Genomic DNA, 18,284 nt, shown 5'->3' with positions numbered 1-18,284 from the left:
CTTGAAACATTCAACCTTGCAGCATGCTTCTTACCAGATAGATTCTTGTCAATTGTTGTTGTTGCAAATTGCAGTCCAATAAGAGGCTTTCCAGTATCATCATCCCTAAACACCCCAACCATCGTCTTCACAGCATCATCAATTACATAGTTTCAATCGGAAGCCCTGCATGATGAGCCCATGGAACAAGTTGTGGCAAAGCACAGAACATGGTAGCTATGTTTACATGGCAAGCATACCAACATCATGGCATTCTCATGCTCAAGGGCCATCCCACAACCTATGCCCCAACTTGAGAGATTGATTTGTCCCTTTACTGTATGTCGGGGATGAGGAGGGGCAGGTACAAACTACGCATGTCCCTTGCTCTTCAAGTCAGGTAGCATCTACAAAGCTAGAGCATGCTGGCCTCCCAACTCTAACAACTGCTTTGAGTGCAAGTCAACTATAGCTTGCAAACATGATACAACATGGACCAAGTCTTAAAAACATTGAATGAATACATACATTTGCAACTCAAGATGAGACTAGTGATGGTCAAAGTTGGATGCACATGCTTGGGTGTCAAACACTTCATTCTCAGCATGTTCGGTGTCCAAGTGCACCAGGGTCTTAGAGAGATGTTCTCAAAATCCTCTTTGTATCTACGGAGTCTGGCTGTAAGGATTGCAGTTCAATCTTTGCTTCCTCCTTCTCTGCTCTAATTTGCTTCACAAAACTACACGACTCCTCTTCCTAACCATTGCATCTGTTAATGAAGAGTTTGCCCTCTCTAATTCCTATGCAATAGTTTTAAGCTCAGCATCCAAGTGATCAATCAGAGAAATAATTTTTTCCTCTGCATATGGGTGGCCAATAGGCATTCCACCCCTGTTTTTCTTGCCATACCTTGTAAACTGTCTCCTTGATATGGGGGTTTCTTTAGGATGCCCCTTCTTATCTATTCCAGGAATGTCATCTTGAAAATAATATTCCTCATCATCATGGATTGTAGAATTTCCTTCATTGTTTCTCTTCCACTTAATGGTGTGGCTCTCAAAATAGCCACTTTTCTTTAACTCCTTGATGTGTTGCTCTGCAAAAACTGCCCATGCGAAATTGACTAAACTGCTCTGCTGAATCACAACTAGGTTAAACTATTTTTCGTATTCCCTTGCAAAGGCCATTGTACCTCCATGTTAGTAGGGTGTTGTGTCTAGTACACCTTATTGTGGAAAAGAAGAATATCCCTATATGCTTCAGGACGAGCACTGCTACACTTAATTCTATAGACGGATGGATCTCTAAGAGTTTTAAACACGCCCAACCACCCCTCTCTAATAGAGCATCCTCCTTTAAGGTTTTGGGACCACCTCCCATCAAACTAAGGCCATATTCAGCATGAAAAGCCTCCTTCATAAGGCACAACCTCCTTTTCTTTGGATACTCCAGTTTGGGAGCTTTCCATTGCCCTGAACAAAGAAACCTACATTGCCCTGAACATAGAAAGCCACATTCATTGAAGTGTATAAATGATGTGGAGAAGAGCCATAGAGAAAAAATGAATAGTTACAAAAAAAGGGTGAGCCGGTAGTGGAAGAGTCTTGCATGTCAACTCTCCTCCTCTTTGGAGGGTTTTGTCTTCTGTTTTCAACCAAACCTCTAGCTTAGCTGCATTCCTTTCTAATGAGTCCCTAGGAGCAGCTTGCTCTTTCATGTTGTCGGTGTTCTTCCAAGCTGGAGCTGGAGGTGGCTCTGCAACGTATTCTCTCCTATGCATGTTCAACCATGCTATATGTCATTGCTTCCCTCCTACTAGGAGTGCCACCACCATTGTGCTGATACACAAAGTAAAAGATTTTATGGATACTTCGAACTACTACACTCTCATGATTGGTCACATGCTAATAGAGATTAACTCCTCCATAGAGATGCATAGGTAGTAAGCACTAGGGCAGGTTGGTTTTAGGGGACAACATTCCACTCTTGATCATATCTTCACTCTGTGGGCAGTCATTGAGGAGGCAAGATCGTGATCCTAAAAAGTCTATGCCTGCACTATAGACTTTCAAAAGGCTCTAGATCTAGCTCAGCTCGACTAGAGAGGCAATGCTTTTAGGAACATCTTCAAGACCCTTGACAAAGGGATGGCTATTTGAACATTGTGAGGCTGAGAGCCATGTACGCTGCACCATTCTAGGGCTGTGACTTGACGGTGATGATTAATGGCAATGCTTCGAGAGGTTGCAAGTGACAATGGGATCTAGGATGATTCAGAGCAAGCCTTCAATCCCCTAGAGTTTGCTATGGCACTGCTTAAGATTGATGCCATCTTCCAGACGGTTACTTATCTTCATAGGGTTTGGGCCTTACCTAGAGAGAGTCTACCAAGGGTGGCATTGGAGTCATCTACCTGATTAGCTAAGAGTGGAGCTCACCTGGTCTGGTATGCACACATTTCCAGATGGTTACACAAATAGGGCATTCAGATGGATCGTCTCCGCCCCTTCGAGTATAGCTTGGATGCTCTTGATCCCTTGGTCCCATAGGATGACATCAAGTGTATTATACGGCTAGACCTACTCTGGCTTTATATGTCACGGTGTTGGGGACGGGATCAAGAGTTCCCCACCAAGACTTTCTTTTACTGCAACCATTTCTTGAGAGTGTCGGAGGATAGAGTGATCATCAAACCCGAGTATCTGGAGGATAGTCGAGTCTCACATGCTCACAAGGTTGCCATTGGATAGATGCAGGTCTCATCCCATCAACTAAGAATTGAGATAGGGAGAGACATAGGTTTACTTAGGGAGTAGCGGATTTGCTGCCTATGCACTCCGGGAGAGAGAGAGACAGAGGAGCATTTCCTATATACCTGTCTAGTCTACTATGAGATCAGAGGACGTTATCATAGCCTCTTCTAAGAGGGGTATGGCTTCGGGCCTCTCTCCTGAATGAATGATTCGCTTCCAAGTCCAGGTCTGCATTGGCCTCTAACTGATGGAGATGAGATGTCATAGAGAGATCCTTCTGCATCATATCACAAAGCAGGAGACAGGGGTAGGTTGAGCTCAATGACAAGGATGTACCATAGGAGATAGGGGTAGGTTGAGCTCAGTGACAGGGCTGTGCCATAGGAGACAGGGGTAGGTTGAGCTCAGTGACATGCCACATATTTCTACACATTTGAGTCTCAGGTCAAGGAGAGGAGGGGGAGATTGATGACATGAGGGTAGTATGGATCAGTGGGATGAGACGACGATGAGAAGGGATGCAGCTAGAGATGCAAGATCCACACGTGATGCAACGATGGACCAGAGCACACACAATGGAGGCCGAGCACATCACAACTTTACTCGGTGGGGACCATCTGAACAGAGGCATCACTATTGATATGGCCAACCAGATACTGAGATCACGGAGACCACCCCCCCGCCATAGTGTGAGACAACTAGACAAACACAGATATGAGATATTTTTGCATCTCACCGGAGAGCCACCATGGCACCTGGCTATGTCTTTTGACCTCAATTTTGAGATTGATTCTAACTATTAGTCCCTGGTTTTTGTACTTTGAGTTTGCATTTGTACTTTTTATCTTAGTTTGAGATTGAGTCTAACTATTAGTCCCTACTTTTATGTACTTTGAGTTTGCATTTGTACTTCTGATCTTAGTTTAGTATAGTACTTAGCAAAGGGTCTTAGTGAGCCCTTTGCCTCAGCCCATAGCAGCTTGTATGAGCATGAGTCACTCTGACATTGTACTTTGTCTCATAGGCCTATGAGGCCTCCCAAAGACGTTAATACCTCTCTCTCTCTCTCTCTCTCTCTCTCTCTCTCTCTCTCTCTCTCTCTCTCTCTCTCTCATAGAAGGATCTGCATTACTTATGATGGAGGTAGCTATAGCAAAAGATCTTACACACATATAGGTGGGTGACTCTAACAATTCCATTTTGCAATTGAAATACCACGTCTCTTTGACAGCCAAAATGCCACGTGTTATTTTGCCACATGGCATCGTGATTGCTGTAATGCCACATGGCAATTCCTCACATGTCATTCTCACCACCATTTCCACATATCACCTTGTTCGAGGTCCATGTCTCAACCAATCTTACAACTAACTGTCCTTCACAAAGTTTCACATCCATGCATTAACCTAAGACAAAAGCATAAGTATGGATTTTGTCATTAGTTGTGTGTGTGTGTGTGTGTGTGTGTGTGTGTGTGTGTGTGTGTGTGTGTGTGTGTGTGTTTCCTAACTACTGCTAAATCCACAAACTCAAAGTGTGTGTGTGTGTGTGTGTGTGTGTGTGTGTGTGTTTTTCGTAACTACTACTTAATCCACAAACTCAAAGTTTTAAACCTCCAATCCATTTTTCATATATCCTTTTCATTATATAAACAAGATCACCAAGCTATAGGGGCATGTAGTTACATCCAATTCAAAGTAGAAACCACCACTAGCTCAATGCTTTTCATATTAATTTATCAGCAAGGGGAACACAACTTTTAAAATTGCAACTTAATCTACCTATGTTCAAAGATCATGTCTCTTCTCAAAGCAAGTATCTGCCTAAATACAACTGCAGAATTTCATATGTCATTCAAAAGTTTTTTATTTTGTTTGTATCAAAAATGTTAGGCAGGGATCCTATCGTTCATATCTTTTACTCATCATTCTACTTATATGAAATCACCCCAAAACTATAAACTTCTTGATAGTAAAACTATTTGTTTATGTATATTCAAAAAAACAGCTAGCTATGGGCCTTCCACCAGGATTAAGGCATCATATAAGTTCATCTCTTGTCCCACTCTTGGAGGTAAATGCAATTTCTACCACGTGTCAACTCCTTAGATAGGCTGCCTGAGTGGTCAAGTCGATGGGGGAGCCAAGGGACGAATTGGGCACGCTTCACAGGTAGCTCACCTCATCCCCGGAACCCCTCACAGATACATCATTGGTTAGACAACGGGAAGAGCAAATTCAGATAAAGCTGCAGGTTGGCTAGTGAATTTTTAGCAGATAACCCAGATTTTAAGCTTAAAATTACTAAGATGCCGCTATGGATAAGCCAGTGGTCAGGCCCAGTCAAAGTCTACCGTAGGACTGTGGCAAGGCCGGGCTTTGGCTCTGGAATACAGGAAGAATGCATCTTAAGCACAAAAAACAGCGAGTAAACGGGAGATGCTTAGCTTAGAAGAGGCACTCAATTCTTTGGAACGGTTGCCCCAGCTGCCTTTGGTTGAGAACTTTACATGCATCTTGCATAACTGCAGAAAAAAGAAAAATCTACTTTACGCCAAGCGCTTGCATGCCTATATGTGTAAAACTGGTCTGGAAGCTCATAGATCTCTTGGCAACTACCTAGTCCCAATGTTGGTTGAAGTTGGAAGCATGTGCGATGCCCAACAGGTTTTTAACAGGTTGGTTGATCGGAATGTGTATTCTTGGACTTCTCTCATCATGGGTTACATTGAATATGGGGAATCACAGTTCGCCCTCAACTTGTACCAGAAAATGCATGAGGATTGTATACATCCTAACAAATATACGTTTGTAGCCCTACTGAAAGCTTGTTCTAGGCTGAAAGATGCAGAAAGAGGCCGAGAAATACATGCTGAAATTGTAAGAAATGGGCTGGAAGGAGATCTTTTTATTGGCAGCACTTTGGTCGATATGTATGCCAAATGTGGATTGCTTGCAAATGCATGGGAAGCGTTTGACAAGCTTCCAGCTCCAAATGTAGTCTCGTGGAATGCACTAATAGCAGGGCATGCCAAACATGGGGTTGGCGAGGAGGCGCTGAACTGTTTTGAACAGATGCAACTGGAGGGCGTCTGTCCAAATGCTCTCACGTTTATTTGCAGCTTGCAAGCTTGTGGCAGCATAGGATCCATAAACAAAGGCCAAGAAATACATGCTGAGATAGCCAGAAAGGGATTGGAAACAAATCCTTTCGTTGGCAGCACCTTGGTGGATATGTATGCCAAATGTGGCTTGCTTGCAAATGCATGGGAAGCGTTTGACAAGCTTCCCGTTCAAAATGTAGTTTCATGGAATGCACTAATCGCAGGATATGCTAAGCATGGGCTTGGTGAAGAAGCAATGAACTGTCTGGAACAGATGCAGTGTGAGGGCATTTGTCCAGATGCTCTCACGTTTGTTTGCAGCTTGAAAGCTTGTGGCAGCATAGCATCCATAGACAAAGGCCAAGAGATACATGCTGAGATTGCCAGAAAGGGGTTGGAAAGACTTTATGTTCTTGGGAACGCCTTGCTTGATATGTATGCCAAATGTGGCTCCCTTGCAAAAACACAGGAAGTATTTGACAGGCTTCCAGTTCGAGATGTAGTCTCCTGGAATGCAGTAATTGCAGGATATGCTGAACATGGGCTTGGTGTGGAAGCACTGAGCTGTTTTGAACAGATGCGATTGGAGGGTGTCTCTCGAGATGCTCTCACATTTGTTTTAATCTTGAAAGCATGTGGCAGCATAGGAGCCATAGACAAAGGCCGAGAAATACATGCTGAGATTGCCAGAAAGGGGTTGGAAACAGATCTGCTTGTTGGCAATACCTTAGTTGATATGTATGGTAAATGTGGCTTCCTTGCTTTTGCAAGGGAAGCATTTGACAAGCTTCCAGCTCAAGATGTAGTCTCATGGACTACACTAATTGCTGGATACATTGACCACGGACTCAATGAGGAAGCACTGGAATATCTCAAACAGATGCAGCTGGAGGGTGTTTCTACAGATGCTCTAACGTTTGTTTGTAGCTTGAAAGCTTGTGGCAGCATAGGAGTAATAGACAAGGGCCAAGAAATACACGCTGACATTACCAGAAAGGGGTTGGAGAGAGTTCCTTTAGTTGGCAACACCTTGGTTGATATGTATGCCAAATGTGGCTTGCTTGCAGAAGCATGGGTAGTGTTTCATGGGCTTGCAGTGCAAGATGAAGTCTCGTGGAATGCATTAATGGTGGGGTACGCCCAGCTTGGAAAAACTGAATTTGTATTTGACATGTTTGAGAGAATGAGAGGAGAAGGCATGAAGCCAAGTGGGGTCACACTCCTTAGTGTTCTTATGGTATGCAGTCATGCGGGTCTAGTGGATAAGGGCCAGAAGTACTTTGAGGTCATGATAAAAGATTATGGAACCGCTTTGACTATTGAGCACTACACTTGCATGGTTGATCTCCTTGGCCGTGCAGGCCAATTAGATGAAGCTGTAGCAATGGTAAAGAAGATGCCTTTTCATCCTACACTTGTGATATGGCATACTGTGTTGGGTGCTTGTCAAAAGTGGGGTAATGTGGTTCTTGGAAGGGAGGCCTTTGAACATGCAGTGCAGTTAGATGAAAAGGATGCTGCAGCTTATGTCTTGATGTCTAACATCTATGCAGATGCTAACATGCACAAGGACGGGAAGAAGGTGGAGGCAATGAGAGTGAAAAGACAAGCACGGAAGAAGCAAGGACAGAACAGCACTGGTGTTGGCAGAATCGTGCATACATTTTTGGAGGGTATAAAATCAAATATGGTAAGTAGCAATGTAAACGAATGTGTTGTGCAAAAACAACTCATGGAAAGGGTATGATTTTACCAACAAAGGAAAAGGCTATTACAAACAAATGGGTCTACTAGTTAAAGTGCAATACAAAGTGTATCTACAACATACCACGCCAATACATCAAAGGCCGCTCCTGCGAACTCCCTCCCTCCTCTGCTCCCCGTCTACCCCCCCCTCGCGAGCTGCGCAGCCTTCCCCTCTACCTCCTTCAGCCGCTGCTGCGCGGCCATCCGCCCCCCTCTCCTCACCCTCCGCCCGTCGTCCTCTCCTCCCCCTCGCCACACTCCGCTCAGCTCACCCCGCCTCCCCGCTCCATTCCCCTCTCTCCGCCCGTCGCTCCCCCTCGCTCCGCTCCTCCTTCCCTGCTCCTCCCCCCTCCACACTCAGCCCCCCCCACCCGCCCCACCCCCTCGCGTGGCGCTACCAGCCCCCTCGCCCCCTCCTGCCCCTCCCCGCTATTGCGCCACGCTGCCCCCCCCTTTTTTCCCTCCCCTCCTTACCTCTCCTCCCCACCCCCTCGTGCAGCGCTGCCACACCCTCCCTTCCCCTCCTCTCACCCCCCTGCGCTGCGCTGCCCCCCCCCCCCCCCCCCTCTCTTTCTCCTCCTCCTTCCTCCGCCATCCCTTTCGTCACCACCCTCTCCCCCCCCCGTTTCCCCACACCTCTCCATCCCTCCTTCTTCCCTCCCCCACCTTAATCCCCATCCCCACCCCTTCCGTTTCCTTCCCCTTCCCCCGCCTCGGAGTGTTCGTAGTTAGTCAATGCGATATGGCGGCCACGTGTCCGGAACCGGTGGCCCAGACAGACCCCCCCCTCCATCAGCCTATCGCGTAACATTGACAGAGCACCAGGTCTCCTTGGTGAAGCAGGCTGCCACAGACTTCTCCCAGACATCCGTTTATGGGAGAGTCATTGGCTACTCCCCTTCACGAGCAGACATCAGGGACTGGTTGCAGTCCACCCTCTACCTCGAGAACAGTCACATCGAGGAGGTTGCACTCATGGGACGTGGCATCTTTTGGCTTAAGCTCTCCTCAGCACAGGCTGCGAGCGACATGGTCAGGCAATCCCCTACTTCTGTGGGTGGGAAGATCATCCTCATGGTCCCATGGTACAAGGGTTTCAGTGTAGCGGACTTCGATGCCCACTTTCGCATTCCTCGCCATCCAGTTACCCTTATCTTCCTAGGTCTCGCAACCGAGCTTCGCCCGATCATCAAGGACCTGGGGGCACACTTTGGCTAGCCTATGCAGGATACCTACGTTGATGCGGCGGCAGCCCAAGGGGTGCCACGTGTCAAAGTGGCAGTCCTCGATCCACAGAGCATCCCCTCGGAGTTCAAGATAGAGACAGACTTAGGTGTGGTGACGCAGCGCATTCTGGTCACTGGTCGCCCAAACCAGTGTCTGAGATGCCATGGCTTTGGGCACCAGGCGTGCTCATGTCCTCGCTTCACGGGTACAGTATCTCAGCAGACCCCCGTTCAGGCAGCTCAGGATCCTCCGCACCAGTCAGCGACATCCCCTCCCGAAGGGGAAGGCTGGACCGAGGTCAAACGAAAACGGAAGGGAAACAAAGCAGGCCCTAAAAAGCCTGCCCCTCTACAGCAAGAGCCCCCTCCTATGGTGCCTACTCATCAGCAGCCCGATAAGGGGAAGGAGAAGGGAAAGGAGAAGGTCAGCCAGCCTCCCTCTCATCCTTCACCCCACCCTCCTCCCCCTCCCCCCTCCTCCTCGATTCTCCGACCCCCACCCCCTCCAGGATCCCCCTCCGCACCGGTGGTTTTCACTCCACTCTCTTCCTCGAGCATGAGCCAGAGGGAATCCCCCCCTCCACCTGCGCCACCTGCAGCCCCGACCTCGCCCGCGCCTATCCCTTCGGGCCCGACGGAGGGGAGAGGCCCTTCCCCGCAGATGGCCAGCATCTCTCTCTCTGGTTCAGACTCCTCTTCTTCGTCCCCATGCCCAAGGGCTGCTCTTAGAGCTCTTCCATTGGAGTTTTATCGAGCAGGTCCTTGGGATTATTTGGAGGGTATTGGCTCCTTCCCCGCATGCCTAGACATCAGCATCTTCTTCCTCCGCAAGGGGACGGAGGGTAAGGTGTCCGTCCTTGCCCCACACGATGGTCCTAGCTATTCCTTCACTATCTCCAATGAAGGGAATGAGCAATGGACGAATGAAAATGTTTGGGAGACAATACGAGATCAGTCCTAGGAGCAGGTGCAGGACTGGATTGGTAGCAGAGCAGCAGAGCTTCTTCAACAGCAGTGGCAGGAGGGTGATGTTCGTCTACGTTGGCGCCACAACGCCAAACGTTTTCGACTCCTGGTCATTATTAGACCACCTCTGGAGTGGGCCTACACGGAAGGACTTCGCCCATGGAGGACCTCAGAGGTAGCGGGCTTCTACAGCATTTTCTTGGCAGAGGCGTCGAGTTGGTTAGAGAGATCCTACCACCACGGGATGAAGGGCCTTTCCCCTCTGCTGAAGGTTTTAGAGGATGGGTCCGATGATCCGGCCTCTCCTTCGAAATCTTCACAGAAGCGCCTTCGTCTCCACACAGGACATCCTCCGACCACTTCGACTTCGACCGCAAGCAGACAGCTGTTTGTGGCCCACCTTCCCTCCTCATGAGTATACGCATTATCTCTTGGAACGTTAACGGGTTCCACTCATCAGGAACCCGTGGCCCCAGGAAGATGGTGCTCAGACATGGTGCTCAGACAGGAGCTCCAGCCAGCCTTGGTGGGAAGGGTAGATATGCTCCTATTACAGGAACACAAGCTTTCGGCTTCTCAGACCAGTATTTGTGGGAAGGTCCTCACAGGACGCTCCCACACCTACTGGGAACCTTCGATTGGCGAGCAAGGGAGGAGCGGGGGTGTCTGTACCTCCATCGACGCTTCTCTAGTTCAGCATGTGTGTGGTTTTGGCACTCTGATCCCAGGACGTGCGCTTTGGGTGGGCTTGCATATTGAGGGATCCCGTATCGGCATCCTCAATATCTACGCCCCGACCGATCTCAGACGCAGAGCCGTTTTTTAGAGATCCTTGACAGACTTGTTGCCAGAGATGGACTCTTGGATTGTAGAAGGGGACTTCAACAACCTTAAGACCTTAGAGGATCAGCATAGATCCAAAACTGCAGAGTCAGGCACTTCTTGGCAAGTTAGTCATCCGCGGTCTGACCCCAGGAGGGTAGACGTGGAAGCTCTTGCTATAGCATGGTCTCAGCGCGTGTACTCCCCAGAGAGGGGGTGATTGGCAGCCTTCTATGCGATGGATCTTCACTTCAGCTCCTTTGACTCAGCCCCGTTCCCCCTTTCTCCGTAGCCTCATCTCGGTCTGGAGGAAGTTGTGACACAGCCTTTCCCAGGTTCCCCCTAGCTGTCGAGAGGAGATAGACAGACAGCCCTTGATCTGGAGCAGCCAGGTGACAGATGTTATAGGTCGCCAACTTGGAGAGAGATCCCATATCCCTTGGGCGCTTTGGGCGTGTGGGCCCGCACGCTCGCTCCGGGTTTGGAGGGACGTCTACAGCCAGCTGAGCCCAGGCGAGCTGGCAGCAGCAGTAGGTACGGCACGTGGGCTCCAGGCTCGGCGAGCGGAGATTGATGCTGCCATTCCTACAGGTTGGAGGATTCCCATAGTCACCGAACAGCTCTTCCCGGGAGACGAGAGGTGGCTAGGACAATTCACTCCACGAGGCATTCCTTTGGTGGTTGTAGGCCTCTTCTCGGATTCCTCGGTACACTTCTTCTCCGTCACTGATGACAGTCGCCTACAAAGCAGAGAGGCCGTGATCGACCCCCAGCTTCCCTGGCAGCGCCTTCGCATTGTAGGGCTGCAAGGGAAGACGTGGCATATAGACCCCCTGATTATGCAGGACCAGGATTGGAGACTCTGGATATGGGAGGGCCATTCCTTGACAGAGGTGGAGTGGGACCCAGGAGAGTGGCGTTGGCCACCATCGGAGACCTCAGAGAACCCTACCCCCTTCTTCTCTTACAGTGCATGCACGGGTCGGCGTGCTCTTGGGGCTCTCCAGCGCGGGCTACCCACACAGGCACATAGGTGGTATGCCCAGGGGATATCTTTGGTCTTTCTTCGCACTTTCTGGAAGACTCTTTGGGCTAGCTAGCGACCGAGAAAGATCTCCTACTTCCTTTGGATGGTGGCACACAAGGGGCTTCCAGTTGGCAGCTGGCTGAGGCAGATGGGGTAGGAGGGGCATTGCCAGATGTGTTTTTAGGAGGAGTCGTCCCTGAAGCACTGCCTTTGGAGCTGCTCGCATGCGCAGACGGTTTGGAAGGGAGTCATGGGGATCTTAGCGAGGGCTACACCCGCCGATCACTTGGGGAGCCGTTTGCTGGTGCAGCACTGAGACGGGACATCACTTGGCCTATGAGTTCTCTCGACAGGATCCCGTCCTTTTCATCACGCAGGCCACCTGGGCATACATGGACAGCTTCCCTTGGCATCTGACAGAGACAGATGCAGGAGCGATGCCTCGGCACCCAGTTTGGGAGATCATAGGGAGCATTACAGGCTGGCATATCTGGACTTCGAGATGCGCGCAGACTGTAGGAGCTCAAACTACTTCTACTACCCAGACCCTCGCAGACATCTGGAGCACGATCGTTCACACGCTCAAGGGTCAGTGGGATCAGATTCAGGGAGAGTCCCGGGCAGGGAAGGAAAAGAGACGACGTTTCCTTTGCGACCGGGACCACCGGGAGTTGTTCTTCCAGCACTCTACTCAGAGTCTTCAGTGGCATTACACCCCTCTACCGTGGCTGTTTGTCCACTCTCCGATGCTTATGCCTTGAGAGGCTTGTATTTAGCATTTTGACTCCTCGGGCTGAATCCGTTTTGTGATTGCAGCCCGCTGGCCTTTAGGCCTTCTTGTACTCTCGCTTTCAAGTAATATAACTAGCACTACTTTTTGCGCAAAAAAAAAAAAAGGGCAATACAAATTTGGAGTGTTGGAAGGTACAAAGCAAAACTTGTAGCAGAAGGATTTGTACTATGATATGGAGAAGATTATTGTTACGTTCTAGTGGGAACGTAATAGGATGTGATGTAAAATTGTAAATAGTTGGTTGTTTTATTGCATTGGAATAGTGTTGGTCAAGGATTTGTTTGTCCAGTCTTTGATGATGGGTTCCGAGATGACTAGCAGGTTCAATGGCCCCATCAGGGTCATCCACAACCCATGGCATGTTTGGCTGCCACGTCAGTGGAGCCAGTCAGCAGACAGCCGTGCCATGTCAGCAGCCACATGGCAGCCGGACACTGCAGCAGACTCGACTCCAGTCGTGACAGGGGATTGTAGACCAGGGTCTGATCGGTGAGATCCAGGCCCTGGTCGGTCAGTTTCTAGGGCCCAAGGGGGCCTATGAAAGGCAGCCCCATGGCCTCAGTCTTCATCCACTCTCCAGGCTATTCCAGGGCAGGCTATTCCAAGGCAGATTCAGCTCCAGCCAGTAGCAGTCTACAGGCAAGGACAGGCCAGGACAGGCAGCAACAGACCAGCAGCCTTCCCGTGCCTTCTACAGGTCTACAGTCCGGCCTGGTTCAGTCTGGACAGCAGCAGCAAGGGTCTGCATCAGAGCAGCCCTCAGTCTACAGCTCTATAGTGAGGGATCTTCCCCTCCATACAGTCTTTGGCAGTGAGGGTTTAGTCCGTTCATATAGTATTTATTCTTTCAGTTCTATACAGTTGTATTCAACCCTTTGGGAGGACATTTATTCAGTTATTCATTTCCCTCTTCGGAGGCCGCTTATGTTCCTTCCTCAGATTCTCACACTTACCTCACAGCTTCCACTTGTGTTTTGAGTGCATATTTCTCAGTTCAGTTAGCAGTTAGTAGGAGAGAGAGTGAGAAAGACTAACTCACCTCACAGCTTCCACTTGTGTTTTGAGTGCATATTTCTCTCAGTTCAGTTAGCAGTTAGTAGGAGAGAGAGTGAGTTAGTCTTTCTCCCTGCTACATTTGTATCAGAGCTTCAGATTTTCTTTTCTAAAGATTGGGAGGTTCAGTCAGGGACAGCCACTGTTTTGTTGGAGTAGCATGGAGACAAGATGGAGAGACCAAGATGATGGAAAGAGAGTGTTTATTCATGAGAGATATGCCCAATATATAGGCACAACTTACATCCAAGAGTGACATCATATGTGAGCTCAAGAGAGCATCTCTAGATCCACAATTATCTCTCAATCACACACCACACTCCCATTCACACCTACTAACTGACACATCATCAGTAACACCTAACTCAGACACACCTACACACACCATGTGTTCACACACTCACAACCATAGACCTTAGGACCCTTGGTATGATCCCATTACATCAATTTGTCCTCCATGCCTCCCCCACAAATTGATGACCTCATCCCTCAGCAGTAGTATATGGGATGCTCCATGGCTTGCCCACCATCATGTGGCAACACACATGGCCCCAACCTGTGACTCACTCCTAGGATTCTTGGTTTACAACTGGAAGATAGACAATGACTATGCATGGGAATATCCTTAGATCCAACAAGGTAAAACATAAGACTAAGCTATTAGCATTGGTGTTCTGGAATTTTGAACACAAAATTATAAAAATCATGGGGTTGGTTCGAAGCAGATTGGAGCTCTGTAGGGAGGGAAACAGATTTTTGAAGAGAGGAGAGCCATTAGGAGCCAGATCATTAGGATCCACATCCACATCTCCATTTTGGATGTTTAACTTCCAAGAATGGAAATGCTTGCGTACGAAATTCATGATTTCACACCTCCTATAGGTGCCCACGATGTTTAAAAAATGCCTATTAGTAACAGTGGAGAAAGTAGAAAGGGCAAATTAAAGTAATTGATGGCCAAAATTAAAGCATTGAGTAAATTAAGTTAAGGTGGAACGATTAGATGTGGGGAAGCTTTTGGACTCATCGAGATTCTTCACATGGTTCTTCACTGCCTCTTGCCGGCTATAAAGGACCAAGTTGTGAGAGGAGGAAAGGCCAGCTAGGGGGGAGGCCAACGATCCTGCTTTGACAAATGCTTTCCTCTACCCAACATGATCCCCTCTCACCATTCAGTATTGAAAATGAATTCAATTTCAGTGTCCACGATGGCAATGGATACCTCTTGAGTAACTTCATGCGGCATTAGGAACAACATCTTACTGGTCAGCAACACTATTATGAGATAAAAAGGAGTGTGTGATGTATACATATTTTGGATAATCACGGAGTGTAAGCTGGAAAAGCCAGCCTAGGCTTGAAACTATGTCGTTTTATGGGCTCAAGTGAAATTCCTATAGTGCGGTTTATGGGAAGCAATTGTTTTTTAGACGGTTACAGCAGCAATGGGACATGGATGGACTGCAGAGCAACAACAGTGTACGAAGCTACAGAGGTGTGCAAGCGGTTAGCGACGGTAAAGGTGTTCTGGAATTTCGGTATATTGGTGAGTGTGGTGATAATAGTGCCATATTCTTCAGTTAGACTTCTAACTAAGATGGCAATTACAATATCTTCATCAAGATTAAACTTGATGCCAGATAACTGTGTGAATATGCTCTTCATTGAATTTAGATGTGAAGAGATGGATTCTCCTCTATCCAATTTTAAATCAAAGAACTTGATGAGCAAGCTAAACTTAGAACATCTCCCTTGTGCTCCAAAAACATGTTCAAGATGAGTCCATGCAGCATGAGCAATGTCACATCCATCAATGTGGTGGATAAAAGAATCACTCAATCCAAGAGCAATTATGGCTAGTGCTTTTTCATCTTTAGGAAGCCATGAAGCTTCTCCTTCCCTAGTTGTAGGTTTAGTTTCTTTTCCATTAGCCACCTTCCATATTCCCTTTTTCATGAGAATAAATTTCAGTTTGGTTTGCCAAGTGTGAAACCCCTCTCCCTCAAACTTATCTATTTTGAGTTTGGAGGCCATTTGCGAAGGTCTTACCAATTTAATGGCACAATGAACCAACATGTTTTATGGTACAGAGAAGATTCGGAAAGGACACCACCATGGATACCAGTGATAAGTCCAACCCCAGTGTGGAGAAAGAAGTTGCTTCCCACAGCCCTCTACCACAAATAGTATCTACGGTGGTCGCAGAGGTCTCGATGACAATTTCTGCCATCGTATCCATTATGCAGACCATGATGCAGATGCAGCAACAGCAGTCAGAAAGTCTCTTTGCATGCATGCTTCAGCTCTAGGAGATGTGGGATAATCATGGTAAGCCGCCAGATAGCAGCCCAAGAGGCAAAAGAAGAGTGCGATCGTCAGGCTCAAGAAACTAGGGGGCACAACTCAAGAGGCGAAGGAAGAAGGGGATCAGCATCTTCTTATTTTCAACTTTGCTCACTGGAAGTTGAGCAAAGGGAGTGGGTTCCAAAACGCACCCAATCGCCATTTGCCTAGAAGCTCGTTTTTCTTCAGGATGATGGTAAGAATGAACCTTTAGTATTGAAGTCTTACATCAACCAGTTCGAGAGTTATTTCTCAGTTGTGCTTATGAAAGACAATGAGAGTTGTATTCTCGCGTTGATGCACCTCACAGGTGAGGCGGTCACATGGTGGCACAAGTGGCTTTGGACCACTACGTGCCGACCTAGAGACATCTCATTATGGGTGGACAGAGTTCGTGAAAGATGTTAGGACACAGTTCCTACCACCTCAGCAAGTGGACATATTGTAGAGTCAATTTTTCGAGATGCACCAGGGAGACTCAGAGACGGTGAACCATTACACCAATAGGTTTACACGTGACCATTCAATTGCAATGATAGGAGGAACGCAAAAAGTTCAGGGAGTTTCTCCATGGTTTACGTATGGATATCTAGTGGTATCTTTGAAGTTTCAGGCCACGGGATTATGAGTGCATAGGAGCTTGAGCTCATGTACAAGGTCAAGGATCCAAGTCAGCCCACACCAAGAAGTCCTAGGACTCCACCACGCTAAGGGATGGTGGGAATGGGGACAAAGGATAGCAATGGCTATGGATGTTTGTTGGATGTAGCAACCCAAGCGACCTATGCCAAGGAGAACCAGTGTTTCCATTGCATGTGCAAGGCCACAAAAAGCACTACAAGAAGCTTCAAGCAGAAGGAGCCACGTTTGAGTGGTTTATCCACAGATTTAACTCCCTCAAAGACAATATCAGTAGACATCTAAGAGCTTGAAGATCGGCAAAAGGGGGGCTTCATTTGTTTCCCACAATGTTTCAGTTTTAAGGCTAGATCGGTGGTCACTAGGTCCTCATCCTTGTAGATTCATGGAGCTTCAAGGATATCATTTCCACCAAAGCTGCCAAGCAGGCCTAGTTGCCTCTTTTACTCCAACGTATACCACTGCCTTGCATGGCGCATTTCTTGGACAACGGACAGAGAGCAACATGGAGGTCACTTCACCCACTCTGAAGATCTCAGGTGGGTAGACAGCCGGCCACTCAAGGTGGCACTGACTTAGGTAGTAGCAAACATCATCTTGGGAGGTGACGGTGGTACCAATTTGAAACAGGGCTTGGATCTCAAAATCCCAAGCCATGGGGTAAGTGGCTTAAGGGTACTCTTCCTCTTTGATTTTAGGAGTTCAGAGGGCTCGAGAGATCTATGGAGGTGGTGAAGTGTATATGGTCTGCCACTATAGCCACTCTAGAGTTTACAGCACTTTGAACATATGGTTGAGAGAGAGAGAGAGAGAGAGAGAGAGGGGGGGCTTGCCTTCAAATAGAAAGAGAGAGAAAGAGGGAGGAATAAGTAGAGATAATCAATCATAAAGGAATAAGTAGAGATAATCAATCATAAAAAACCAAAACCACACAAGTGGACCAATCAACAATTCACAAAAAAAACTCATCAAGACACCCCTCTAGGAAGTATTATAAACAGCAGCACTAGGATATTTTCGTCGCAACAAGTCTACCTCCATTACCACCAGCATGACCAGAGGATCATCACATTGAGCTTCTTCCTAGATCATCACCCCCTAACAAGCATCCTGACCGTCTTTATACAAAGATGGAGGAAAGAGAAGCCACCGCAACCGCTGGTAGAGTTAAACCCACACAAAGGAGCCGCCATGACCCGCAATAAAATCGCCATGGGCCAGGTTGAAGTCATTGCCATGAGCTAGGTTGAAGTTGTGAGGCAGAGAAAATCCGACGTGAGCTAGAGATCAAGAGAGGAGATACTGCGCCAAGAAAAGGGAGTCAGCGAAACGAGCCACCACCATTCATCACACCTTGAACAGCATGCCGCCTCAACACAAGGCAGGCAAAAAAGAAAGAAGCAGCTTTAGGGAAGGGTGAGGAAAATAGGGCAAACATTGGATACCCTCACACAACCCTAAAACACCACCTAACCACCTCAACTAACCACATTTAGCACTAACAACACCTAATACCCACAATTAACACTAACCACAACTTAATCAGGCCAACGTGACTTTTTCCTCTCTAAAACCAACATGTACACAAAAACCAACCACAATCCATAGGCCCCTTGCAAGGCCAAAAACTTTTTGTCTTCTTCTATGAGAATGTCAATAGGCATGCTCCATGTGACACCATGAATGAGGCCCATGTTTGATTCATGTACCTCTTCATGAGAACCATGTGCAAACTCACCCTTAACCTCCAAGGAGTGTCCTACTAACCATGATTCTTTCCACAACCCATGCCTAATCTCTTCATCAATCAATCGTTGGTACACTAGTAATCACA

The 18,284-nt window shown here is 47.8% G+C and overlaps 1 protein-coding gene across 1 annotated transcript; it reads left to right on the top strand.

The window, feature by feature from the left end:
• The first annotated feature begins 4,888 nt into the window (after nt 1–4,888).
• LOC147881603 (pentatricopeptide repeat-containing protein At4g39530-like) lies at nt 4,889–7,621 on the top strand. The gene has a single exon (XM_087401785.1). It carries the CDS (start codon nt 5,171–5,173, stop codon nt 7,580–7,582), a length of 2,412 nt encoding a protein of 803 aa, XP_087257911.1. The 5' UTR covers nt 4,889–5,170; the 3' UTR covers nt 7,583–7,621.
• The last annotated feature ends 10,663 nt before the right edge of the window (nt 7,622–18,284 follow it).

The sequence above is a fragment of the Dipteris shenzhenensis genome, chromosome 30 (genome assembly GCF_047967505.1).
Source record: "Dipteris shenzhenensis isolate YYH24624 ecotype China chromosome 30, Dip_SZ_1.0, whole genome shotgun sequence".
Taxonomy (NCBI): domain Eukaryota; kingdom Viridiplantae; phylum Streptophyta; class Polypodiopsida; order Gleicheniales; family Dipteridaceae; genus Dipteris; species Dipteris shenzhenensis.
Note: the sequence above shows the minus strand (reverse complement) of the source record. Positions and strands in the feature narration are given on the sequence as shown.